The sequence below is a fragment of the Hemitrygon akajei genome, chromosome 1 (genome assembly GCF_048418815.1).
Source record: "Hemitrygon akajei chromosome 1, sHemAka1.3, whole genome shotgun sequence".
Classification (NCBI taxonomy): Eukaryota; Metazoa; Chordata; class Chondrichthyes; order Myliobatiformes; family Dasyatidae; genus Hemitrygon; species Hemitrygon akajei.
The window spans coordinates 11,844,069-11,871,312 of NC_133124.1; the positions used below are offsets into that span (position 1 = coordinate 11,844,069).

Genomic DNA, 27,244 nt, shown 5'->3' on the forward strand with positions numbered 1-27,244 from the left:
AGATTTTCAGGAAACGAAAACTGGGGACATTCTAAAAGAAACCCCTTGTTAATGCAAAGTGCATGTAGAAGTTTAAAAGTTTCCTCCCCCAGGCAATTAATCTGAGCAACCATTCTAGTTAGCCCCTCCCTCAAGCCCATCTATTACCCTGTCACTGCACTGAGCTGTAAACACTGTAAACCACTGTTTATAAAGCTGTTTACATTCTAAATACAGAATGGTATTTATGTATTTATACACATTTTATTCCCTACTGTACCAATCACTTTTATATAATTCTTTATTCTTCATCATTGTTCAATGCTGTTCACTCACAAGTTTCTGCAGATGTACCATGGACAGCATTCCAACTGGCTGCATCATCGACTGGTATGGGGGGGGAGGGGGGCAGGTAGTGCACTGAATCAAAATAAGCAGCTCCATCATGGGCAGTCTCCCCAGCATCCAGGACATCTTCAAGGAGTGGTGCCTCGAATAGGTGGTATCCATCATTAAGGACCGCCACCGCCCAGGACATACCCTCTTCTCATTGCTACCATCAGGGAGGAGGTACAGAAGCCTGAGGACACACACTCAGTGATTCAGGAACAGCTTCTTCACCTCTGCCATCTGGTTTAGAAACATAGAAACACAGAAAATAGGTGCAGGAGTAGTCCATTTGGCCCTTCGAGCCTGCACCGCCATTCAGTATGATCATGGCTGATCATCCAACTCAGAACCCTGTACCTGCTTTCTCTCCATACCCCCTGACCTCTTTAGCCACAAGGGCCATATCTAACTTCCTCTTAAATATAGCCAATGAACCGGCCTCAACTGTTTCCTGTGGCAGAGAATTCCACAGATTCACCACTCTCTGTGTGAAGAGCTTTTTCCTCATCTCAGTCCTAAAAGGCTTCCCCTTTATCCTTAAACTGTGACCCCTCGTTCTGGACTTCCCCAACATCGGAAACAATCTTCCTGCATCCAGCCTGTCCAAACCCTTTAGAATGTTATATGTTTCAATAAGATCCCCCATCAATCTCCTAAATTCCAGTGAGTATAAGCCTAGTCGATCCAGTCTTTCTTCATATGAAAGTCTTGCCATCCCAGGAATCAATCTGGTGAACCTTCTTTGTACTCCCTCTATGGCAAGAATGTCTTTCCTCAGATTAGGGGACCAAAACTGCACACAATACCTCCTCACAGCTAACACCGCCGCCCAGCTTTGTGTCATCCGCAAACTTGGAGATGCTGCATTTAATTCCCTCGTCTAAATCATTAATATATATTGTAAACAACTGTGGTCCCAGCACTGAGCCTTGCGGTACCCCACTAGTCACTGCCTGCCATTCTGAAAAGGTCCCGTTTACTCCCACTCTTTGCTTCCTGTCTGCCAACCAATTCTCTATCCACATCAATACCATACCCCCATTACCGTGTGCTTTAAGTTTGCACACTAATCTCCTGTGTGGGACCTTGTCAAAAACCTTTTGAAAATCTAAATATACCACATCCATTGGCTCTCCCCTATCCACTCTATTAGTTACATCTTCAAAAAATTCTATAAAATTCATCAGACATGATTTTCCTTTCACAAATCCATGCTGACTTTGTCCGATGATTTCACATCTTTCCAAATGTGCTGTTATCACATCTTTGATAACCGACTCTAGCATTTTCCCCACCACCGATGTCAGAGTAACCGGTATATAATTCCCCAGTTTTTCTCTCCCTCCTTTTTTAAAAAGTGGGGTTACATTAGCCACCCTCCAATCCTCAGGAACTAATCCAGAATCTAAGGAGTTTTGAAAAATTATCACTAATGCATCCATTATTTCTTGGGCTACTTCCTTAAGCACTCTGGGATACAGTCCATCTGGCCCTGGGGATTTATCTGCCTTTAATCCCTTCAATTTACCTAACACCACTTCCCTACTAACATATATTTCCCTCAATTCCTTCATCTCACTAGACCCTCGGTCTCTTACTATTTCCGGAAGATTATACAGAACCAAAGTAGTTATTCAATTGGTCTGCCATGTCTTTGTTCTCTATGATCAATTCACCTGTTTATGACTGTAAGGAACCTACATTTGTCTTGACCAATCTTTTTCTTTTCACATATCTGAATGGACATTGAACCAATGAACACTACTTCACTCACTACTTGTTATTTTCTTTTTTTGCACTACTTATTTAATCTAACTTTTTAAATATATACATACTTCCTGTAATTTACAGCTATTTTTATTATTTGTATTGCAATGTACTGCTGATGCCTAATTACAAATTTCATGACAATCATCCAGTAGCACTCACATCTACAGTGATGAAAGGCAAACACGAGGAAATCTGCAGATGCTGGAAATTCAAGCAACATGCACAAAATGCTAGTGGAACACAGCAGGCCAGGCACTGAGTCCTGACGAAGGGTCTCAGCCCGAAACGTCGACAGCGCTTCTCCCTATAGATGCTGCCTGGCCTGCTGCGTTCCACCAGCATTTTGTGTGCGTCTACAGTGATGAAATGCTTTGAGGGGTTGGTTATGGCTAGAATCAGCTCCTGTCTCAGCGAGGACCTGGGCCCACTGCAATTTGCTTATCACCACAATAGGTCTACAGCGGATGCAATCTCAATGGTTCTCTTCGCTGTCTTGGATCTCCTGGACAATACAAACACCTATGTCAGGATACTGTTCATCAACTATAGCTCCACATTTAATACCATCATTCCCACAATCCTGATTGAAAAGTTACAGAACCTGGGCCTCTGTACCTTCCTCCCCAACTTCCTAAACATCAGACCACAATCTGTATGGATTGGAAATAACATCTCCACCTTGCAAACAATCAACACTGGTGCACCTCTGGGGTGTGTGCTTAGCCCTCTGCTCTACTCTCTCTACACCCATGACTGTGTGGCTATGTATAGCTCAAATACCATCTACAAATTTGCTGATGATACAACCATTGTTGGTAGAATCTCAGATGGTGACAGAAGGGAGTACAGGAGTGAGATATACCAGCAACAACCTTGCACTCAATGTCAGTAAGACGAAAGAGCTGATTGTGGACTTCAGGAAGGATAAGATGAGGGAACACATACCAATCCTCATAGAGGGACTAGAAGTGGAGAGAGTGATCAATTTCAAGTTCCTGGATGTCAATATCTCTGAGGATCTAACCTGGTCCCAACATATTGGTGCATCTATAAAGGGGGCAAGACAGCAGCTATATTTCATCATGAGCTTGAGGGGATTTAACTTGTCACCTAAAACACTCTAAAGTCTCTACAGCTGTATTGTAGAGAGCATTCTGACTGGCTGCATCACCGTCTGGTATGGGGGCAGGGTGGGGCGGGGGTAGTGCACAGGATCAAAGTAAGCTGCAGAGAGTTGTAAAGTTAGTCAGCTCCATCATGGGTACTAGCCTCTATAGAATCCAGGGCATCTTCATGGAGCAGTGCCTCAGAAAAACGGCGTCCATCATCAAGGACCCCCACTGCTCAGGGCATGCCCTCTTCTCATTGTTACCAGCAGGTAGGAGGTACAGAAGCCTGAAGGCACACACTCAACAATTCAGGAACAGCTTCTTCCCTTCTGCCATCCAATTTCTACATGGGCATTGAATACATGAACACTACCTCACTACTTCTTTAAATATTTCTGTTTTGCACTACTTATCTTAATTTAACTATTATATATATATATATACTTACTCTAATTCAGTTTGTTTCTATAGTTATCATATATTGCATTACACTGCTGCAGCAAAGTTAACAAATTTCATGACAGATGCCAATGATATTAAACCCGATTCCGATTCTGAAATATATGTGGGCAATACAGTTGTTCCTTGATCCTTGAATTGATCCCGACCCACTGCAGTAAAGGCCTGTTAACATGTCACATTCTTCACTCACCCACCTCACCTCTGTGCTGATTCCACCACCTACACACTCACTTTGAAGAACTCTGACTCACTTTCTCAGTATTATTAATTAATTTATTTATTTATTTCCCACAATTTGCCTTCTTTTGCACATTGGTTGGTTGTTCAGTCTTTATGTATAGTTTTTATCAATTCTATTTATTTTATTTTCCTGTAAATGCCTGAAGTAAAATGAATCTCAGGACAGAATCTGGTGACATATCTGTACTTTGGTGATAAATTTACGATTGACTTTCCTCCACTGCTGGATGTATCCACACAGATTTGATTACAACTTGATTTTAGGAGGAAAAACCATCAGATATCTGTAATCCTGTGGGGAAAATTACATTAGTTTGGCAAAATATGTTAACTAAAGGAGAGGAAATTAGTTTGTTTACACGTATGCAACTAATTTGGTGGTGAAAAACTCAATTTATAACTTTTAAAAGGTACCTAAGCAAAGCGCGTAAGGAAAGTTTGATCAAAATATACAATCATTTCATGAACAGAATCAAGTCTTCAGTCCACTGAATGTAAATATTTAGATGCATCTACTTCAGGTATATCAAAACATACAGTGAAATGTGCTGTTTGCATTAATATGAATGTAACACTTCAGAAAGCAACTACAAACAAACTTATTTTCCAGAGATTCAAACTAAATTGTTAAATAAACGGATAGCAAAGAACCAATTTATAAATTCTCCAATTAAAATTTTCCAAACAGCATGTAGGTACCAAGTTCTGCAATTAAGAATGCTGGTATTGTCTAACAATGTTCAAAATTAACTTACTGGCTATTAAATTACATGCATGTTTGCATCAATACAATGTAAGCAGCTCCCATAGTTAATAGCAAAAATATCCCCAACTCCCCGACTTCCTCAGTAAAGTAAAGCATTTCATCAACTCTTTACAGGGGTGAGCAGAGGTCTTGCAGAACATGACTCGATGGGATGAATGGCCGAATTCACCTCCTTAGTCTTCAGGGTGCCAAAATCTTTTGAGAGCTTATACCCAAACTGGCAAAAATATGCCCTGGTAAATTTGAGCAGAGATTATCATTGTAGCGACTACTTGAAAACAAACTAAAGGGGGCTGGGAAGCTAAGTGAGGGAGTACAGAACTTCCAACTAACTGAATTCCAACTTGAAAAAGTATGGTTAATCCTTAATTACATACCAACAATAAAATCATGCAATTCTTCTGTGATTCATGTAAAACAAAGGCGAGCATAATTTTATCAAATTCAAACAAAGACAAGTGGTCAACAAAAAATATGCGTTCCCTACTCAGCCCCTCTCTATACCACCATGCAGGTGAGCAGGTGATTTATTCCTACCACAGCCCAACCCCATGTGACAGCTTCCCTTAACCCAGAGCAAGGACGTGCAACACAAATACAATACAGACAGACGATATATGGCTGCTACAACTCACTGATTAACGAGGAAAATGATGAGTCCTGTTGCTTATTTGCATGTATTCATTGTTTTACTATTAATAAAAGAAGGAAGGTGAAAAGTTTAAGGGGAACATGAGGTGAAACTTCTTCACTCAGAAGGTGGTGTGAGTGTGGAACGAGCTGCCAGCACAAGTGGTGCATGTGAGCTCGATTTCAACGTTTAAGACAAGTTTGGATAGGTACATGGATGGGAGAGGTATGGAGAGGTATGGTCCCGGTGCAGGCCAGTTTAAATGGTTAGGCACAAACTGGATGGGCTGAAGGGCCTGTTTCCATACTGTACTTTTCTATTACTCTATACCTCTTAAAGAATTGAAATAAATGAAGTATTTTAGAAAACAGTTCAAAGATTATTGATAATTTTTTTAAGACATTTGTAAAATAACATCATTTCTATATAGTACTGTTATTGTAACCATTTACTATCTAAATACTGGTGTTCACACCAGGTCTGGAAGGATTTCAAACTGTATCATCCAATGTTGCGTGGTCTCGTAACCATCTAGCTGGCACCAAGTTGGTGGGAGACATTTCCTGCGAAAACATCTCACTGTTATAGGGTTGGAAAAAATCCTTTGCTGCATTATTTGGCAGTAAAAATAATTACTATGCATCTTTTTATTACGAGTGGGATTTGAAGAATCAAGGAGCAGCCCCACATGTCATGTACCAGCAAAGTATTTTACACAAACCACTTTGGGTGTGTGTCCCATAGGTTTGCCACTACTTCAAAGTACATTTATTATCAAAGAATGTATAAATTATACAACCTTGAGATTTGTTTGCTTACAGGCAGCCACAAAGCAAGAAATCCAAAAGAACCCAATTACACAGAGAAAGAGAGTGAGAAAAAACAAATGATGCAAACAATAGACACGAGTAACAACAGCGTTCCAAACCAAATTGATCCAAATCCCCAGAGCAGCCTGGAGTAGGCCCAAAGCCGTGGCATGGATATTGACGACATCTTCTTTAAGGATATTAAGTTATGGCATGAGGGTAGAGGGGCATTGAGAAAGAAAGGACATTCTCTCTGCTCAGTGCTGCCATCAGGAGGAATATACAGGAGCCTCAGGACTCATGCCACCAGGTTCAAAAACAGTTATTACCCCTCAACCATCAGGCTCTTGAACCAAATGGCATAACTTCACTCAACTTCACTTGCCCCATCACTGAAATGTTCCCACAACCAATGGATTCACTTTCAAGGACTCTTCATCTTGTGTTCTCAATACTTATTGCTTATTTATATTATTGTTTCTTCCTTTGCATTTACAGTTTGTTGTCTCCAGAACACTGGTTGAACACCCTAGTTGAACAGTCTTTCATTGATTCTGTTATAGTTATTATTCTATAGATTTATTAATCATGCCCACAGGAAATGAATCTCAGGGTTGTGTATGGTGACTTAAGTGTACCTTGAACCTTGAATATATGAACTTTGATAATAAATTTTACTTCGAGCTTTTGAACTTTTAAAGCCTCGAGCGGTATACTAGCATGGTGCTGCTACAGCTCCAGCGACCTGCCTTCAGCTCCCAGTGCTGTTTGTAAAGAGTTTATACCTTCTCCCCGTGACTGCGTGGGTTTCCTCTGGGTGCTTTGTTTCCTCCCACATTCCAAAGATGTGCGGGTTAGTAGGTTAATTGGTCACAAGGGTGTAACTGGTTGGCATGAACTCATTCAATCAAAAGGGTCTGTTACCGTGCGGCATCTCTAAGTAAATGAAAGGCATAAAGGAAAATTGCACAAAAGACACCATTCAAATACAACTTGAAGACAAGGTGTGATGTACATATGCTTTAATAGTTCTTTGAGTTGTTCCAAATAAGTAGCTGCCTCGATTAACTGATTGCCCAATTAGCTGGTATCCATTGTATTTAAGGATTTAAAAAATTAACAAAAAAACAGCTTTATTTGTCACATGTTCATTGAAACATTGAAATGTACAGTGAAATGTTTCATGTGCCTACGACCAACACAGTCCGAAGACTGAAGGAAGCAGCAGTGGAGATTGCGGAGGCATTAGCAATGATCTTTCAAAAGTCGATAGATTCTGGCCTGGTTCCGGAGGACTGGAAGATTGCAAATGTCACTCCGCTATTTAAGAAGGGGGCAAGGAAGCAAAAAGGAAATTATAGACCTGTTAGCTTGACATCGGAGGTTGGGAAGTTGTTGGAGTCGGTTGTCAAGGATGAGGTTACGGAGTACCTGGAGGCATATGACAAGATAGGCAGAACTCAGCATGGTTTCCTTAAAGGAAAATCCTGCCTGACAAACCTAGTACAATTTTTTGAGGAAATTACAAGTAGGCTAGACAAGGGAGATGCAGTGGATGTTGTGTATTTGGATTTTCAGAAGGCCTTTGACAAGGTGCTGCACATGAGCCTGCTAAACAAGATAAGAGCCCATGGAATTACGGGAAAGTTACATACGTGGATAGAGAGTTGGTTGATTGGCAGGAAACAGAGAGTGGAAATAAAGGGATCCCATTCTGGTTGGCTGCTGGTTACCAGTGGTGTTCCACAGGGGTCCGTGTTGGGGCCGCTTCTTTTTACGTTGTATATCAACAATTTGGTTTATGGAATAGATGGCTTTGTGGCTAAGTTTGCTGATGACACAAAGATAGGTGGAGGGGCCGGTAGTGCTGAGGAAACAGAGAATCTGCAGAGAGACTTGGATAGATTGGGAGAATGGGTAAAGAAGTGGCAAATGAATTACAATGTCAGAAAGTGTACAGTCATGCACTTTGGTAGAAGAAATAAACGGGCAGACTATTATTTAAATGGGGAGAGAATTCAAAGTTCTGAGATGCAACGGGACTTGGGAGTCCTCGTGCAGAACACCCTTAAGGTTAACCTCCAGGTTGAGTCAGTGGCGAAGAAGGCGAATGCAATGTTGGCATTCATTTCTAGAGGAACAGAGTATAGGAGCAGGGATGTGATGTTGAGGCTCTATAAGGCACTGGTAAGACCTCACTTGGAATACTGTGTGCAGTTTTGGGCTCCTTATTTAAGAAAGGATGTGCTGACATTGGAGAGGGTTCAGAGAAGATTCACTAGAATGATTCCGGGAATGAGAGGGTTAACATATGAGGAACGTTTGACTGCTTTTGGACTGTACTCTTTGGAGTTTAGAAGAATGGGGGGGGACCTCATAGAAACATTTCGAATGTTGAAAGGCGTGGACAGAGTGGATGTGGCAAAGTTGTTTCCCATGGTGGGGGAGTCTAGTACGAGAGGGCATGACTTGAGGATTGCAGGGCGCCCATTCAGAACAGAGATGCGAAAAGATTTTTTTAGCCAGAGGGTGATGAGTCTGTGGAATTTGTTGCCACGGGCGGCAGTGGAAGCCTTGTCATTGGGTGTATTTAAGGCAGAGATTGATAGGTATCTGAGTGGCCAGGGCATCAAAGGTTATGGTGAGAAGACAGGGGAATGGGACTAAAGGGGAGATTGGATCAGCTCATGATGAAATGGCGGAGCAGACTCGATGGGCTGAATGGCCGACTTCTGCTTCTTTGTCTTATGATCTAGTTTACAAAAATAATCCATTTGTATTTTCTGTCATCAAAGCTATAAGCACAGTTATCAATCCATTCCAGGGGCCTGCCTACAAACTCAACTCTGTGTTGGGAGTGGGGGGGGAGAATAAAACTATAAACTTGAGGCAACCCTTCTACTATAGCAACTGCCAAAGGTAGAAAGTGAGTAAATTCTGACTGATAGCTCCCTTACATTTTGCCTTCTACAAAGGGACGCAAAATTTGCAGCTTCTGGAAACTATTCATTTCAAGTACAATCAGACTAAAACACTGTGTGCTTAATGCAATTTTTATGGAGTGTGTATAGAACTGTGAGTGATAAAAGGGATTTGTTTAAGATTCAGCTCCTCCCAGTGTGAAGAAGTACTTCAGTTGAATCCAATCACCGTAGCCCATCAGGACAGCTGCAAAAGTTTACGCCTTGTCAAAGCAGCAGAGGGACAGAGCTTCTGGCCCACTTCATGGTGTGGGAGCACAAAAAGAGGATGAAGACCCCATGCTGATTTGCAGAGGGGGTGGAGGTGGACATGGCAAAAAAGGGAAAACAGTATCACTCTGTTCAGGCACAGAGTTTTACTCTGAAATAATCACAATCACAACAGTGTGGCCACAATTGTTTTTTCAGAAAAATTACCCCTTCAGCTTCTGAGATTTATTTACTTCACTACTTATTTCGAGATACACCATGGTAACAAGCCCTTCCGGTACAATGATCCTGAGTCATCCAGTTACACCCATGTGACCAATTACACCTACTAACCTGTACGCCTTTGGAATGTGGGAGGAAACCAGCGCACCCAGAGGAAATCCACGTGGTTCACAGGGAGAAGTTCAAAGTTCAAACTAAAACTTACGATCAGAGTACATACAAGTCACCACTTACAATCCTGAGATTCTTTTTCAAGCGGGCTTACTTAGCAGATCTATAGAAGAGTAACTGTAAACAGGATCAATGAACAACAAACTGTGCAAATGCAAGTAAAAGTAAACAGCTCCTTTACATATAAATAAGAACTTACAGACAGTGGCGGGAATTGGACCCAGGTCACTGGTGCTGCAAAGCGATGCACTAACCGCTACAACTTGTCAGTGGTAGGGAATAAAAGAATCATTGCAAACACGCTCACATGGATTTAGAATCAGAATCAGGTGCACCTTCAGTGACATGTCATGAAATTTGTTGTCTTGTGGCAGCAGATCAGTGCAACTATAAATTACAATAAGAACTATATTGAGAACATAAATGTGAGGGGCATAAATTTAAGGTATTTGGAGGAAAGTATGGGGGGGGGGGGAGAATGCCAGAGGTAAGAGCATCCTGACTGGCTGCATCACTGCCTGGTGTGGGAACTGTACCTCCCTCAATCGCAGGACTCTGCAGAGAGTGGTGCGGACAGTCCAGTGCATCTGTAGTTGTGAACTTCATTACATGTACAAAGACAGGTGTGTAAAAAGGACCCAAAGGACCTGAGTCATTCCAACTACAAACTGTTCCGGCTGCTTCCACCCGGGAAACAGTACCGCAGCATAAAAGCCAGGGCTACCAGGCTCCGGGACAGCTTCTTCCACCAGGACATCAGATTGATAAATTCATGCTGAAACAATTGTATTTCTATGTTATATTGACTGTCCTGTTGTACATACTATTTATTATAAATTGCATATTGCATTTAGACAGACATATTGTAAAGATTTTCACTCCTCATGTATATGAAGAATGTAAGGAATAAAGCAATTCAATTTTATATAAAGAGCGGTGAGCGTGTGGAACACACTACCAGGGATGGTGGTAGAGACAAATACATTAAGAGTCTCTTAGATAGACACATAGATGAAAGAAAAATGTGGGAGGAAAGGGTTAAAATTATTAAAATGTTGGCAAAATATCATGGGCTGAAGGGCCTGTGCTGTACTGCAAATACTATACTGAAATAAGCAGTGCCTTGGCGATTCAAATGCTTTTCCAGATATTCCTTAATTGTTGTGGGAGTCTCCACTCTTCTGTTTCTCAGGCACCTCTTGTATCTTATCTTAATCTATATCTTCTGGTTGCAGACATCTATACCATGGGAAAAAGTTTTCTACCGTCTTTCCTAACCCAGAATCAGAATCAGATTTATTATCACTGATGCACTAAGACAAGAGCGCTGCTCCAATGAGTGCTATTTGTGGTCATTCTTACTCTCGGCCTTCAGGCTCTGAGTCAGCCTGCAGCCGGGGAAGTGTTGGACCGTTCGAGGTAACTTATTTTTTATTCTTTCTTACATCTCTTCTAATATTTGTATATCCGTGCACTTGTCATGCTTCTGTCATTTCCTTTGGGATCAATAAAACATCTATCTGCCTATCTATCTATCTGTTGTGACGCATCAGAACAGTGCAATACTACAAAAACACTATATGTTACAATAAGGAATTTATATAAGAAATAGACGTTGAATGCTGAATGCCGGAGGATGTGAATTGAAGGTGAGAGGGGAGATGGTTCAAGGGGGTTTGTATTTTACTCAGAGAGTGGTGGATGCCTGGAATGCGCTGCCCGGTACGGTGATAGAGGCTTTATTACATTAGAGGCTTTTGAGAGCTGTTTAGATAGATACGTGGATGTAAGGAGGATGGTGGGATATGGACATAGTGTAGGTGTTTGAGTGTTTTTGATTTGCTATTTAGCTGGTTCAGCACAACATTGTGGGCTGAATGGCCTGTTCCTGTGCTGTACTCTTCTATGTTCTATTTCTATAAATAAGTGGTGTAAAGAGAGAGCAAAAAGTAGGGTAGTGTTCAGAAATCTAATGATGGAGGGGAAGAAGCTGTTCCTAACACATCAAGGGTGTTTTTTAAAAAAGCAATACAACCAAATGGCATTGTAGTAATTTTTCCAAACCTGCTTAAGTGTAAATGCACCAGCTCTTAGTTCAAAGGCCTTTAAAAAAAAGTGCTTTGAATTGTAAACTACTTTATCCTCAACTGTTCTGTGCACAACCGGCTCTAAGTAATCCTAATTCGCGTCAAAGCACTTTCTTGTGAGCTAAAACAATGTGGTGTTCTTCCTGCTGTTTTCATCATAACCTAATGGACTCAGATTGCAAAAGAAATGTAAACTTTACCAACAGTTAATGGAAATTCACAGAACCTGAAGCAATGAGGTAAAAAAAAGTCATGCATGTAAAATGCTTCAGAGCTTCTGTTCCCAATCAATCACCATAGACCAATGATATCGTTAAAACCTTTGATCACAGACCTTCTTTCAGGCTCACAATCACCGACGGAGTGACCTGGGTTTAAAAAACGGATGCAGAGAATACCTCAGAGACAAAACACAATTAAATCGGAGCAATCATCAAATCATTCCTTAGAAAGCAGGGGAAGACAATCTACGTTAAAGGAATACAAAATGCTCCTCATGCTTAACTGTATTCAGATTCAAATCTCACATTAAATTAACTCTGGCCAGCACTGAAACTCACATTAAATAACCCTGTCATGAAATTGCTATGGAATGTTTTTCTAAAACTCTTCGTTGAGGTCGCAGCTCGGACAATTATTTTTATTTGTGTTTTAGATTTATAGGGACAGTTTTGGGGACATTGTTAGGGGTCAGGTTGAGATTTAGGGGACAGTGATGTGGGGGAATTAGAAGATAGGCCAGAGTTTAAGCCTCTGTTACGCGTTCAAAGTGGTTGGAAGTCGGGCCAGCAAACTTGAGGATGAGGCCAGGTGACACCCCCCCCCCCCCCACCCCCAGGTCAGCAAGCCATCGCCGTTCAAAGTAACATTTATGACCAGAGTACACACATATCACCACATACAACCCTGAGATTCTTTTTTCTGCCACAAACTTAGCAAATCTATACAATAGTAACTGTAAACAGGATCAAAGAACAACCAACTGTGCAAATGCAAATATAAATAATTAGCAATCAATAATGAGCATGAAATAACAAGATAGAGTCCTTAAAGTGAGACCATTGGTTGTCTTATGTCATTGCAGGACCACAGTGTCATGAAGGCAGAGGACCCCCTGGGTATGGGAATCGATGAGATCCTGTCATTGGCAACTCTGAGGCTTCATCCAGGGGTCCTCGTGCACTGTTCTCACTCGCCATCATCGGGGAATCCTGGATTGATATCAGTAAGTGAAACCCAAAGGTAGTCCAGAAGACAAGGCCCGATTTAAGTCTGTGAATCTCTCTTGTCCACTGGGAAATTCAAAGGGCCATTGTCTGTGAATCCACGAGTCTGCTGAAGGCAGAGGCCTAAGATGGCCTGTTCTGGAGTTAGAGGACTATGTATATTGGGAGGGAGGACAAGAGCTGGTTTTGCTGTTGTTGCTTTGTCGCTGGGCGTGTTCTGGTTTGCTGAGTTCTGTGTTGTTCTACCAAGCATTGTGGGTACACTATGTAGTTCAACACTGGAGTTCAACAAATAACTCCTGACATAAGCAGATGTAGCCACTCAGCCTCGCACCAAGATGGCGTGAGCTGCGAGTTTCATCAAAATTGTGGCTCAGAACGCTGTTTTTCTGGTTTTTGGGGATGGACAGCGTGGGGAATTAGGACACAGGTTAGGGATGAGGGAGAGTTAGGGGTCAGGGCAGGAACCAATGTTCGGAGTCCAGGTGGAGCGCAAAGACTCCTCTTTGACTTTCTACCATCAGGAAAGAGACTCCAATGCATAAAGACAAGAACCGCCAGGACTTAAGAACTTTTTAAAAGCTATTATTAATGCTTTTTGAGATAGTGATTTAGATGCATATCATATTTTTTTTTACTGAGTTAAGTATTGTATGTAATCAGTTTTGCTACAACAAGTGTATGGGACATTGGAAAAAAATTGAATTTCCCCATGGGGATGAATAAAGTATCTATCTATCTATCTATCAATCAGGATGGGAAAAGGTTTCTTCCCTCAGGCCATTAGGCTTCTGAACTCCCTGCCACATCGCATTGGAAGTGTCACCAGTTAATCCATTCCATACCTTACAATATTTAATTTATGCACTTTACTTTGTTTATTTATAAGTAATTCATCTGTAGATTTTATCCTTACTTTCTACAGTTATTGTGTGTTATATGTGTGTTATGTGTTATACCGTGCTGTACACCCTGGTCAGGAGAAACATTGTCTCATCTGACGGTATACATGTACATAGTGAAATGACAAAAAAACCTGACGACTTGAAGAGTTTTGTAAAATAACATTGATGAGGAAAAAAAAGGTGATTTTGTTCTTTCCAAGTGTGTTAGAGAGTCTGCCCCCTGCAACAACTCACAACCTTCTCCACATCAAAACACACAAAATGCTGGAGGACTGGGCAGGCCAGGCAGCATCCATGGAAAAGAGTAGAGAAGAAAGGTCTCAGCCCTAAACACCATCTTTTCACTTGTTTCCATTGATGCTGCCTGACCTGCTGAGTTCCTCCAGCATTTTGTGTGTGTTGCATCAGAGTAAACTAACTGGGTTCAATACAGCCTGATAAAAAAAAAATCAATTTTCCCTGCAGCTTCAATGTTTATTTGGGTAAAGAGCAGCCAAGAGGCAGACATGCTTTGAAAAATTACCATTATACGTCATATGTACATCGAAACATAAAAACATACAGAGAAATGTGTTGCATTTTCATCAATGACCAACACAGTCCAACGATGTGCTGAGGGCAGCCTGCAAGTTGAAAATTCAAAGTAATTTATTATCAAAGTATGTACATTATACAACCTTGAGATTTGTCTTCTTACAGGCAGCCCACAATGCATGAAACCCAAAAGAACCCATGAAGAAAAAGGACCAACAAAAGCCCAATGTGCAGAGAGAGAAAAATACAAATCATGCTGTGCTACCAACATGGAGTGCCCATGAATTATTAACCCTAACCTGTACATCTATTGGAATGTGGGAGAAAACACGGAATAAAAGAGTTGCAACATCTTGTTACAGCTTTACGAGACATTGGTGAGGTTACACTTGGACTATTGTGTACAACACTCATTGTCATCCCATTGGAAGGCAAGTGTCAGCACACACTCAATTCCAACACAGCTGGCTCACAACTTACTAATCCTAACTCATACATCTTTTGGAATGTGGGTGGAAACTCTCAATACAAGATGGGACATCATGCCACAGCTGTAAGAGGCATTGGTCAGACTGCACCTGGAGTATTGAGATCAGTTTTGGACTCCTTACTGAAGAAAAGGTGAGCTGGCATTGGAAAGGGTCCAGGGGAAGTTCATGAGAATGACCCAGGCGATGAGAAGGCTAACGTTTCAGGAGCATTTGATGGCTCTGAGTCTGTACTCACTGAAGTTTAGAAGAATGAGGGTGGAACTCATTGAAACCTACCGAATATTGAAAGGACTAGATAGAGTGGACATGGACTCCCTATAGTGGGGGAGTCTAGGACAAGAGGGTACAGCCTCAGAATAGGATCATATCCTGGTCCTGTTAGAACAGAGATGAGGTGGAATTTTGTCAGGCAGTGAGTGGTGAATATGTGGAATTCATTGCCACAGACAGTTGTGGAGGTCAAGTCATTGGGTAAATTTAAAGGGGCAGTTGATAGGTTCTTGATTAGTAAGGGTATCAAAGGTTAGGGGAAGAAGGCAGGAGAATGGGGTTGACAGGGATAATAAATTAGCCATTATAGAATGGCAAAGCAGAGTCAATGGGCTGAATGGCCTGATTCTGCTCCAATATCTTATGGTTTTATCCGTACAATTCTGAAAGCTATTCAACTTAACCACCAATATATGTTCTTTAGTGATCTTTTTGGTTCAGAAGTTAACATTGGCTTAACAGAGCTTCCATTAATCTTAGCTGACAATTTCTTCCCTCTATGCCTTATCCTCGAGCAGTGTGGTCTGATATTTGACTGCTGGAATTGAAGTCACAACTCGTTTCTTTCAAACACCTCCTCCTCTGTGATCTGTATATGGTCCATGACCTCATTGCTGCCTTGCCTCACTTCTACAGACTCTGTGTTTGTCTCCCTAGTAAGGTAGCAGATGCATACAATCCATTTAAGATCTCCCCCATCTCTTTCAGCTCCACACATAGATTGCTACTCTGATCTTCCAGTGGACCAATTATGTCCCTTTCTATCCTTATGCTTTAAATATATTTGTAGAAGCCCTTACGATTTTCTTTCACTTTGTCTGCTAGAGCAACCTCATGCCTTCTTTTAGACCTCCTGATTTCCTTAAGTGTTCTCTTGCATTTCTTATACTCCTGCCTGCCTAAACATGCTCTACACCTCCTTCTTCTTCTCAACCAGGGCCTCAATACTTCTCAAAAACTAGGTTTCCTGAACTGTTATCTTTGGCAGGAATATGCAAGCTCTCTACTGTCTCAAAATGTCACTTTTGAATGCCTCCCACTTACCAAGTACATCTTTGCCAGAAAACAGCCTGTCCCAATCTACACTCACCAGATCCTTTCTGATACCATCAGAATTGGCCTTTCTCCCATTTAGAATGTCAACCCAAGCACCAGATCTATCCTTTTCCATAATTATCTAGAAACTAATGGCACTGTGATAACAAAATGCTTCCCTCCACAAACTTCTGTCACCTACCATACTTCACTCCCCAGTAGGAGCTCTTGTATCACATGCTCTCTAGATGGAACCTCTATACATTGATTAAGAAAATATTTGATAAACTCTAACCCACAATATCCCTCCTCAATTCCATTTTGGGGATCGACATCTTGCTCATTGCTTGGTAAAGACGTACACATCCAATTGGCTTGACGTAACAACATGCACCATAGAAAACATCCTTCATGACTTGGTACAGCAACTGCTCTGCCCAAGACCATAAGAAACTGCACAGAGTCATGGACACAGCTCAGTACATCATGGGAACCAGCCTCCCTTCCATGGACTCTGTCTACACTTACATAGAACATAGAGTAGTCCAGCCTGAAATGTCAACTGTTTATTCCTTCCTCCCAAAGATGCTGCCTGCATTGCTGAGTTTCTCCAGCATTTTGTGTGTGTTGCTCAGTAAAATGACTCTACTTTGTCAAATGGATAAGAAATAAGTCTCACAGTAGGGAGCTGCTAGCTGCTGTTCTGTATTTAATATTTCAATACTATTTGAGTAATAGTGTAAATATCTTGTTGATTAAGCATTCTTTGTTTAAATAATTCATTTTAGGTTCAATGTAAGAGTACATAAATGGCACATGTCATGACGCTACCACATGATATGTGCACTCCTCGCTTAAAATAAAAACAAAGTACATGAGTTATCCCTCGCTCTCCTGTGTATTCATTTCAGTTAGTTTTGGAGTTTACAAAACATAACAGATGAAAATGATTTAAAAAGTTAAGGATTTAAGATTAACTTTATTTGTCATATCTGTATTGAAACATACAGTGAAAAGCATCCATTAAAAGTCAAATGAAATCAGCAAGGATTGTGCTGGGCACACTTCTCAAACCTGTACATCTTTGGAATGTGGGAACACCCAGAGGAAACCTACATGTTCATGGGGAGAGTGTACAAACTCCTTGCAGACAGCACTATGAATTGTACCTCAATTGCTGATCACTGCTGCTCTAAAGTATCACACTAACTGCAATGCTACCATGCCACCCTCAAAGAGGGCAATGTGAAATAAACTGCCACAGGTTAGGATCAGATTCTAGGCTGTTTTTCCAGCCTGTCAGCCTTGTACTACATCTTAGTAATACAGGTTTGCTGATTTAATCCTTTAATATCAGAGATGCCATGCCCCCCCTAACTATGTACTGATGGATTGGGCTGTAAAATTGTTCTTTTCCTTGTAGTTTAACTTTCTTATGACTGTTTTTGTTTATATTTTAAACTGTATAACTGTACATGTGATTGTTCAGGGAGTTATCCAGTGGTTACAGCTGCCTCTGTAATTTTCTGGAAACTTCCTGGTTTCAGTGGCGGGAGTCACGTTACTTGAATATGGCTTTTTTATTGGTTAATAATTATCTGTTGGAAGTTCAATGGACTCAGTGGTGTGATAGACCAGACCACCTTTGTTCACTCTCTTTCCTTAGGCTTTGTCCCTGCCTACTCTTCCCTTTGTCTGCTCTGTCCTCTGTCTCTCTCCATACCTCTCTCCTCATCTTTTTTGTTCTTGTAACACTTAATAAAAAGATAGATAGATAGATAGATACTTTATTCATCCCCATGGGGAAATTCAACATTTTTTCCAATGTCCCATACACTTGTTGTAGCAAAAACTCATTACATACAATACTTAACTCAGTCATAATATGATATGCATCTAAATCACTAACTCAAAAAGCATTAATAATAGCTTTTAAAAAAAAAGTTCTTAAGTCCTGGCAGTTGAATTGTAAAGCCTAATGGCATTGGGGAGTATTGACCTCTTCATCCTGTCTGAGGAGCATTGCATCGACAGTAACCTGTCGCTGAAACTGCTTCTCTGTCTCTGGATGGTGCTATGTAGAGGATGTTCAGGGTTTTCCATAATTGACCGTAGCCTACTCAGCGCCCTTCGCTCAGCTACCGATGTTAAACTCTCCAGTACTTTGCCCACGACAGAGCCCGCCTTCCTTATCAGCTTATTAAGACGTGAGGCGTCCTTCTTCTTAATGCTTCCTCCCCAACACGCCACCACAAAGAAGAGGGCGCTCTCAACAACTGACCTATAGAACATCTTCAGCATCTCACTGCAGACATTGAATGACGCCAACCTTCTAAGGAAGTACAGTCGACTCTGTGCCTTCCTGCACAAGGCATCTGTGTTGGCAGTCCAGTCTAGCTTCTCGTCCAACTGTACTCCCAGATACTTGTAGGTCTTAACCTGCTCCACACATTCTCCATTAATGATCACTGGCTCCATATGAGGCCTAGATCTCCTAACAATGATAATCAACGTTTTAAGCTTCATTCTTTACTTCCAAAGAAACTTTGACCATAAACCATAAGACATAGGTGCAGAATTAGGCTATTCAGCCCATCAAGTATGCTGCACCATTTCATCATGGCTGATTTATTATCCCTCTCAACCCCATTCTCCTGCCTTCTCCCCATAACATTTGGTGCCCTGACTAATCAGAACCTATCAACCGCCACTTTAAATATACCCAATGACATGGCCTCCACAGCCATCTGTTGCAATGAATTCCACAGATTCACCACATTTTGGCTGAAGAAATTCTTCCTAATCTTTGTTCTGAATGGATGCCCCTCTTTCTGAGTTTGTGCCCTCTGGTTCTAGACCTCTATATAGGAAATGTCCTCTTCGCATCCACTCCATCTAGGCCTTGCAAAATTCTTCTAAGCACAGGTTTTCCTAGTTATTAAACTTGTTGATGATACAACCACTGTTGGCAGATTCTCAGATGATGACCAGAGGGTGTACAGGAGAGAGATACACCAGCTAGTTGAGTGGTGTCGCAGCAACAATCTTGCACCTTAACATCAGTAAGACCAAAGAACTGATTGTAGACTCCAGAAAGGCTAAGACGAGGGAACACACGCCAGTCCTCATAGAGGGATCGGAAGTGGAAAGAGTGAGCAATTGCAATTTCCTGGGTGTCGATATCTTTGGGGACCTAACTTGGACCCAACATATTGATTCAGCTATAAAGAAGGCAAGACAGCAGTTATATTTCATTAGGAGTTTGAGGAGATTTGGTACATCACCAAAAACACTCTCAGATTTCTACAGATGTGTCATGGAGAGCATTCTGACTGGCTCTATCACCGTCTGGTATGGGGGTGGGGGGGGCTTCTGCACAGGATTGAAGTAAGCTGCAGAGAATTGTAAAATTAGTCAGCTCCATCTTGGGTTCGTGTGTGTGTGTGTGTGTGTGTGTGTGTGTGTGTGTGTGTGTGTGTGTGTGTGTGTGTGTGTGTGTGTGTGTGTGTGTGTGTGTGTGTGTGTGTGTGTGTGTGTGTGTGTGTGTGTGTGTGTGTGTGTGTGTGTGTGTTCACACACACACATACCTATATACACAGTTTTCTTTTTCCTCCATATATCATGTACTGCATTGCACTGCTGCAGCAAAGTTAACAAATTTCATAACATATGCCAGTGATCTTAAACTTAATTCTGATACAAATGCCATCGGACAATCCAATAACTAATCTGATATTAATCTGTCCCTCAGTGATATGCGATCAGAATTCTGAGGTCAAAGTCCTTGTGCATTTGCCATATGAATGAGTTCTAAATGGTTTCAGAAGCACATGCTTCTCTTGTCGTGGTGGAGAGGCTTGTGAGTTCCTGAGATCCCAAGAGTGATGCTGTCTGGATGCTAACTCATGATAGGGTCACCCACAGCGGTAAGGTCAAGGGGCTGTTCCAGACAAAGAGTGATTCAACCAAGATTTCAATGGTAGAGCTGGCAGAGGATGATGACACATCAGAACAGCAGTGAAGGTGGAGGAAGACTGCAGCAATGAAGGGTTCCCAGTTGTCTTGCATTCCATGCCCCTGGAGAGTACGCTTGGTCTGTCAGGACCACGTGGTGGCTGCCCGTGCATCAGCCTCCCCACGTTAAAGTAAGTCACACACAGGCATCCTCCATTAAGAGAACCCACCCTAATATCCTGGCTATGTGGTTCCCGGATCAGACTCAACTGCCTGAGGACCCACCAATGGATAACCCTTTTGGGGAACATCTTACCGAGTTGAGTGATTGCTACACTCGTAAGCGTAGCACATAAAAATTGTCATAACATCAAAGAGCACTGCAACACAGATCCAGGCCCTTCGGTCCATCTCATAAGTGCAAATTAGATTCACCTCAGCAAATATTTAAAGTTAGAAGACTGGTAATTAAAATCAGGTGTGAAGGCTTGTTACTCAGTGATAACAGTTTCAGGAAACTCCCAGCCACAATAACACTTGTGCACCCAGGGAAAAAAGAGCAGAGAGCTTGGCAACAAAAGGTTTCAGAATCAGTGAATAAGGACACAGCCATAGAAAAATAAATGAGAGAAAAATCGAGGAATTCTCATTCCATCATACATTGAAGAAAGATGACACAGCCACAGAAAGAAATATGAACCGACACTCCTTAAATGCTCAGAAGTTAAAATGCCCAGGTTAACATCCACGATTTGATTAATGTGCCCTCAGCAGTATATTTGAAGCCAAATTCAAAAATCAATAGATATATGTTGTTTGAAAACACATACAACAAAAGCTTCCATCCACCTATTAATGTAGGTAGCTCAACAATTTTGAGCTTCGTACTTTTTCATCTCCACAGACTTTGATCAAGCCCGCGGAACAATATTCTCAGAAAACCGTTTATTACCCTCTCCATCAAGTGATCAATGATTTCATTAATATGACAGATCACAAAACTGTCATATCATTGATACCGGCTTGAAAGATGACTCCAGTTTCCCTGCCACATTTCTACTGTCTGGGAACCTCACTGGCAGCCCGACTCCATTCAATATTTCCACAGACACAGAAAACTAAAAATCCATTTTCAAACCAATTTCAATTAGAATCCGGAGTTGTTATCACAGGTGCAGCAGAATGGGTCTGTAAGTGGAAAAGTCGCCTGTCCATTCTGAAATGAAACCTTATCTGCAGTCACAAAGATGGCTGAGGACATCCTATCTGTAATTTACTTTTTATCCTGTGTTAACTTAAGCTTACTTCTGTCATATGGAATTCCGACTATTTTCTGTTAGTGGGTAATCTAAAAGCTTAGGGAGCATATGTGAGTCTTGATCTTTTTTCTGCACAAACTTTTTCCTCAGAGCACTTATCCCAACCAAAGAAATGTTAAGCAGCTGAAAATTTCACAGGGGATAAAGGTGCTCTGCTTTGCATCATTTTGCAAATTTTACTTCTATTTAAGTTTCTTAAACCCAAAATAAATAACATATTTCTTTTAAAGTAAAACATTAATCTTGAATCTCGAATCTTAATATGTGCTATCTCCTCCCATTACATTCCTGAAGACTTTCAGTTTGCAAAGACTGGAACATCAGCGGTTCCATTAATTCCGCACCCAAGTGGCGAGGCTTTTCTCTCATCTCCTCTGGTCCTCTTTAGCAAATTATCCCATGACGGTGGATTTATTCTCTCAAAGACCCCGGGACTTTGCAAAGCAACAAAAGAATCAGAAGACTTTCTGGTCCACCTGCCTGGTGCATGATGAAGCAAAGAACAGCATCCCCCAGAGAAACCAATCAAACTATTGTGTGGCACAGTCGGACCTTTTCAACTGTCAAACTAGAAGAGGTGGAAAAGAGATGAAAGAACTTGAGATGACGCTGCCATTTATAGAAAGATACAGGATTGGTCTCCTAAGACTTAATAATTGGGATAGTACTCAATTTTAACTAAAAAAAAAACAGCATGCATTAGCACAGTCAAATGAAAAGAAAGTTAATGGGAAATCCCTAGCCTTCACCACTTTGCAACATCAACTCTCTGAATCGCGTACAATGAGTTTGAATAATAAATATTTAAAGCTGCCGAATTCCAAAACCTTTCAAAACAAATCCTGCCGCTGACTTTCCAAAACGAAAATTAATCAAAACTTTATTACACCATACAAAATGTATGTTTTTTTCTCTCTAGGACGAAAAGCAATGTGGTGAAACTTTAAGAACTATGAAGTAAAAGAAAATTTTAAGCCGTGCTTGTTTCTATCTCAAAATGTTTTGTACTCCCCACAGATAAAAGCAATTTAAAAAAAAGAAAAGCGGATTCTGGAATGTTTCCTTTTCACTTTGTTAGGTGGGTGGATTGGGGGGAGGGGAGGGGGGGGATGAACAAGGTTGGGGGATGGTGTGGAGAACGGTTGCAAGTAAGGTTGCCTTAATAGGGCTAAAATCTAGCCTGTCCCAGAGGAGTTAGAGATCCTTATCAGACACCGTGGATTGGGTTTCATGGCATTCCTGACCGCCTCGTATCATAATGTATGCACCCCCTTCTCCTGCCCTTCAGGATATTGAATGCAAAGCTCTCCATGTTGTTCGCTGCCTTTCTTCAACTCTGACCCGTACAATGTGACTCACATATTACTTCATTCTGAACATGAGGCCCATAAATGGGTAAAAAGTTTTAACACTCCTTTCAGAGCTGCCCTGCCTGCTCGCTACATGCTATGACTGCAACAGGAAGTGCTTCTAGCAAGAGCCCCACTGTGTTTTTTATATTAGTGCCACCCCACAATGATTTATTTTGTTCCCTCTGTCCATACTCCGCAGAATAAAGGAAGGAAGGAGACAGGGTGAATTAGGATTCTGCACACTGTTTGGGGGGGGGGGGGGGGGAGAGAGATAATGAGTGGCTGTGGAGAGCGACGCCGGGTGAAAGTGTTAACAACTTCATTTCCCTTCGGCACGCTTCAAACTCTGCAGAATCAGCTTTGGAAGGAAATCTAGGAATGCCCGTGTTCCTCTGGAACAGGACAATTTGGTGTAACAACTGAATCCTTGGCAGTTCTGTTGTGTCACAGGACCCAATAACTTTTGCCCTGCAGTATTTCACAAACTTTTGCAAATCCATTGCTCTGATTCACTGCTTTTCAACATCTCACTTAGGTTTCAGAGTTCTGCTTCTGCACACGAACAGTAGCAGGCACGCAGATATACTTGCACACATTTCATTTGGTCACAAGTATGAGCTCAATACAGCAGAGACCAGGCAAGAAGTCAGCACAACAAGCTGGCAAACGGCAGATACTTACACAGAATCTTACATCACAGGCCATTCTCTTTGAAAAAACTTTATCCCTTCTCTATCCCTTCCCTATGGGCAGGCAGTTATCCGATTTCCTTGTAAAAGTTGCAATGGAAATGGTTTCCTGATCTCCCAGGCTATGCATATTGTTTAGCCTTTGGGCCTTCAGTAAATTCTCATGTTCAGAGGATGTTCGTGAGAATTATCCTGGGAATGAAAGGATTAACGTATGAGGAGCGTTTGATGGCTCTGGGCCTGTACTCACTGGAGTTTAGAAGAATGAGGGTGGGGGGGTGTCTCACTGAAACCCATTGATAAGGCTTAGATAGAATGGATATGGAGAAAATGTCTCCTATAGTGGGGGAGTCTCCGACCAGAGCACACAGCCTCAGAATAAAAGGATGTCCATTTAGAGATGAGGAATCTCTTTAGCTGGAGGTTAACAAATCTGTGGAATTCACTGCCATGGATGGCTGTCGAGGCCAAGTCACTGGATACATTTAAAGCAAAGGCTGATAGGTTCTTGATTTGTGAGAATGTCAAAGGTTACGGGGAGAAGGCTGGAGAATGGGGTTGAGAGGGATAATAAATCAGCCATGATAGAATAGTGGAGTAGATTCAATGGGCCACAAAGCCTAATTCTGCTCCTATGTCTTATTGTCTAAAATCATTTTAAATTTGATATAGAGCTTAGAAAAATAGAGGTCTATGCAGTAGGATAATTCTAGACAAGTTCTAGAGTAGGTTACATGGTCAGTACAACATTGTGGGCCGAAGGGCCTGTAATGTGCTGAAGATTTCTACATTCTACGTTCTAAATCTGCAACTTCTGATTACCAGCTCTATTATTATTGGAAACAATTACCTCTTACCACCCTGCAAGATCTCCTCGTGGTACTGAGTAGTCCTAGCAAATCTCCTCCTAAAACTCCTGCCAAGAAGAAGAGAACCGCAGGGTGCCTCAGCTCTCCACATTGTCCCTCTTCGCCAAGCTTCCCGATGTATGTGAGCTAGTCTCCAGCTGTGTGCTCAGCAAGGCTTCCCCACCCAGATACCGCGGAACCGCCGGGTAATGGTAGGGGTCCATGGCATAACAAAGGTTCAGAACCCCTGGCGCACAGAATGCTTTGTTTCTGTTTTGTTCTTTGATCTGAAGCTAATATTTAATTAGCAGGCTGCAGCAATCTGCAAAGCATAGGGGACAATCATTAAACCCTAATTCAGCCATTTAACACTGGCCATCCGCACTATTTTAGTTTTGTTTGTTTATGGTGTAGAACAGGCCCTTCTGGTTCAACAAGCTGCACTGTCCAGTAACCTCACTACTCTGCTCTCTTTTGCACCACTTATATAAACATATGCAAATATAACAAATTTCACGACATATGCGGATGATATTAAATCTGATTCTGATGTACATGTTTCTTATTGTGGTTTTTACCGTTTTGTATGCACTGCACTGTGCTGCTGTAGCAACACGACGAATTTGATGACATATGTCGGCGATGGTAAATCTGATTCTGAAGATCCTTTGCTTCAATTGTTGATTTTATTTTAATTTTATTTAGAGATACAGCACAGATCAGTCCCCTAACACGGACCAGCAACTCACCTATTTAACGCTGGCCTAATCACAGGACAATTTACAATGGCCAATCAACCTACTGACCAGTACGAGAAACCCATCTGATGTTGAAAGGCCTCAATACAGTGGATATGGAGAAGATGTTTCCTATAGTGGGAGAGTCTAAGGATGCGGACTTTGAATAGAGGGCCGTCCATTTAGAACGGAGATGAGGAGGAGTTTCTTTAGCCAGAGAGTGATGAATCTGTGGAACGTGTTGCCACAGACGGCTGTGGAGGCCAAGTCACTGGGTATATTTAAGTCAGAGGTTGATAGATTATTGATTAGTCAGGGCGTGAAGGGATACAGGGAGAAGGCAGGAGAAGGGGGCTGAGAGGAAAAGTGGATAAGCTATGATGAAATGGTGGAGCAAACTTGATGGGCCAAATGGCCAGATTCTGCTCCTATGCCTTCTGGTCTTATGGCCTTTGTACTGTGGGAGGAAACCAGAGTACCGGGGGAAACCCATTTGGACACGGAGAAAACATTCAAACCCCTTAAAAATGGCGCTGGAATTGGTTTCCAAACTCCAGAACACCCCGAGCTGTAATAACATCATTCTAACCTCTATGTGATCTGTGCTTGTTCTATCCCGTAAGTAGTGAATATTAACCCCAAACATACCCTATGGTTTTACTAATGACAGGCATCACAAAACAACACACTTTTTAAAGGAAAAGAAAGCTCATTTTACACAAACGCGCATTTGACCATAGCTCGTCGCAAGTGATTAGTCAGCTGCCCAGAGGGAGGGAAAATAACACATTAAATCTCGCCAATTAGAGAGAAAAACTGACTGCAACAAAACCCAGTAGTGCGAAAGGAAAATCGCTCAATGGCTGGCTTATGAAAGAGATTACTTTAATTCCAAATTCTTCGTCCTCCACCCACCGCCGCTTTCTCAAAACAAACAAAAATCCAGGTGCGGATGATCCATTCACAAGGAATGCAGTGAACATTTTTAAAAAGCTGCTGCTCTCACAGTTAGCAAATCCCTGTGCGATACACCACTTACCATTGGAAGTGGTACTGGAGGCTATGGCTTTCTCACTGACATCTGTGCGAGGAGATCCCTTTACAATGGAATTCTCTACTTTTTTCTTTTCAACTCCAGGAGCACTGTGTGACTGGGTATCCATACTGGTTATTCATTCCCCCAGCTCTTAATACCAGCACAACTGCAAGGAAAAGAGAGAGAGAGAAAAAAAATCACTCCATGACTTGGCTCCTTTAAGGAACACGGTTTTAAATTAAAGTCGACACCTTTACATGAAACAAGTCGGCAGGTCGTACGGTACAACCCCCAAAAATGTTAAGCATATTAGGTCTTACAACTTACTCCATTATTCAAGAACGTTGGGAAGATTTTTTTTTCAAAAATCATTCATCACAGATGCAATAATAACTCAGCCATAACTTTCCTGGAACTCTGCCCCGTCTCCTCCAGTTTAAAACAATCCGCAGAAAGGGCAGCAAAGTGCTTAGAACAACGCTTTGCAGTACCATCGGCCCAGGTTCAACGCTTTGCAGTACCATCGGCCCAGGTTCAACGCTTTGCAGTACCATCGGCCCAGGTTCAACGCTTTACAGTACCATCGGCCCAGGTTCAACGCTTTACAGTACCATCGGCCCAGGTTCAACGCTTTACAGTACCATCGGCCCAGGTTCAACGCTTTACAGTACCATCGGCCCAGGTTCAATGCTTTACAGTACCATCGGCCCAGGTTCAATGCTTTACAGTACCATCGGCCCAGGTTCAATGCTTTACAGTACCATCGGCCCAGGTTCAATGCTTTGCAGTACCATCGGCCCAGGTTCAATGCTTTACAGTACCATCGGCCCAGGTTCAACGCTTTACAGTACCATCGGCCCAGGTTCAACGCTTTGCAGTACCATCGGCCCAGGTTCAATGCTTTGCAGTACCATCGGCCCAGGTTCAATGCTTTGCAGTACCATCGGCCCAGGTTCAATGCTTTACAGTACCATCGGCCCAGGTTCAATGCTTTACAGTACCATCGGCCCAGGTTCAATGC

At 41.9% G+C, this 27,244-nt stretch overlaps 1 protein-coding gene across 2 annotated transcripts in view; it reads right to left on the reverse strand.

Moving 5' to 3' along the window:
• Positions 1 to 27,244, reverse strand: part of LOC140718789 (transcriptional activator GLI3-like) — a 426,621-nt gene that overhangs the window by 324,529 nt on the left and 74,848 nt on the right. The window contains exon 2 of one of the 2 annotated variants that reach the window (XM_073032982.1): positions 26,227 to 26,389. In XM_073032982.1, the coding sequence (XP_072889083.1) occupies positions 26,227 to 26,350 (124 nt within the window). In that variant the 5' untranslated portion in view covers positions 26,351 to 26,389. Of the gene's footprint in view, positions 1 to 26,226; positions 26,390 to 27,244 lie in introns of those variants that run through there. The other variant, XM_073033058.1, reaches the window with a different exon arrangement.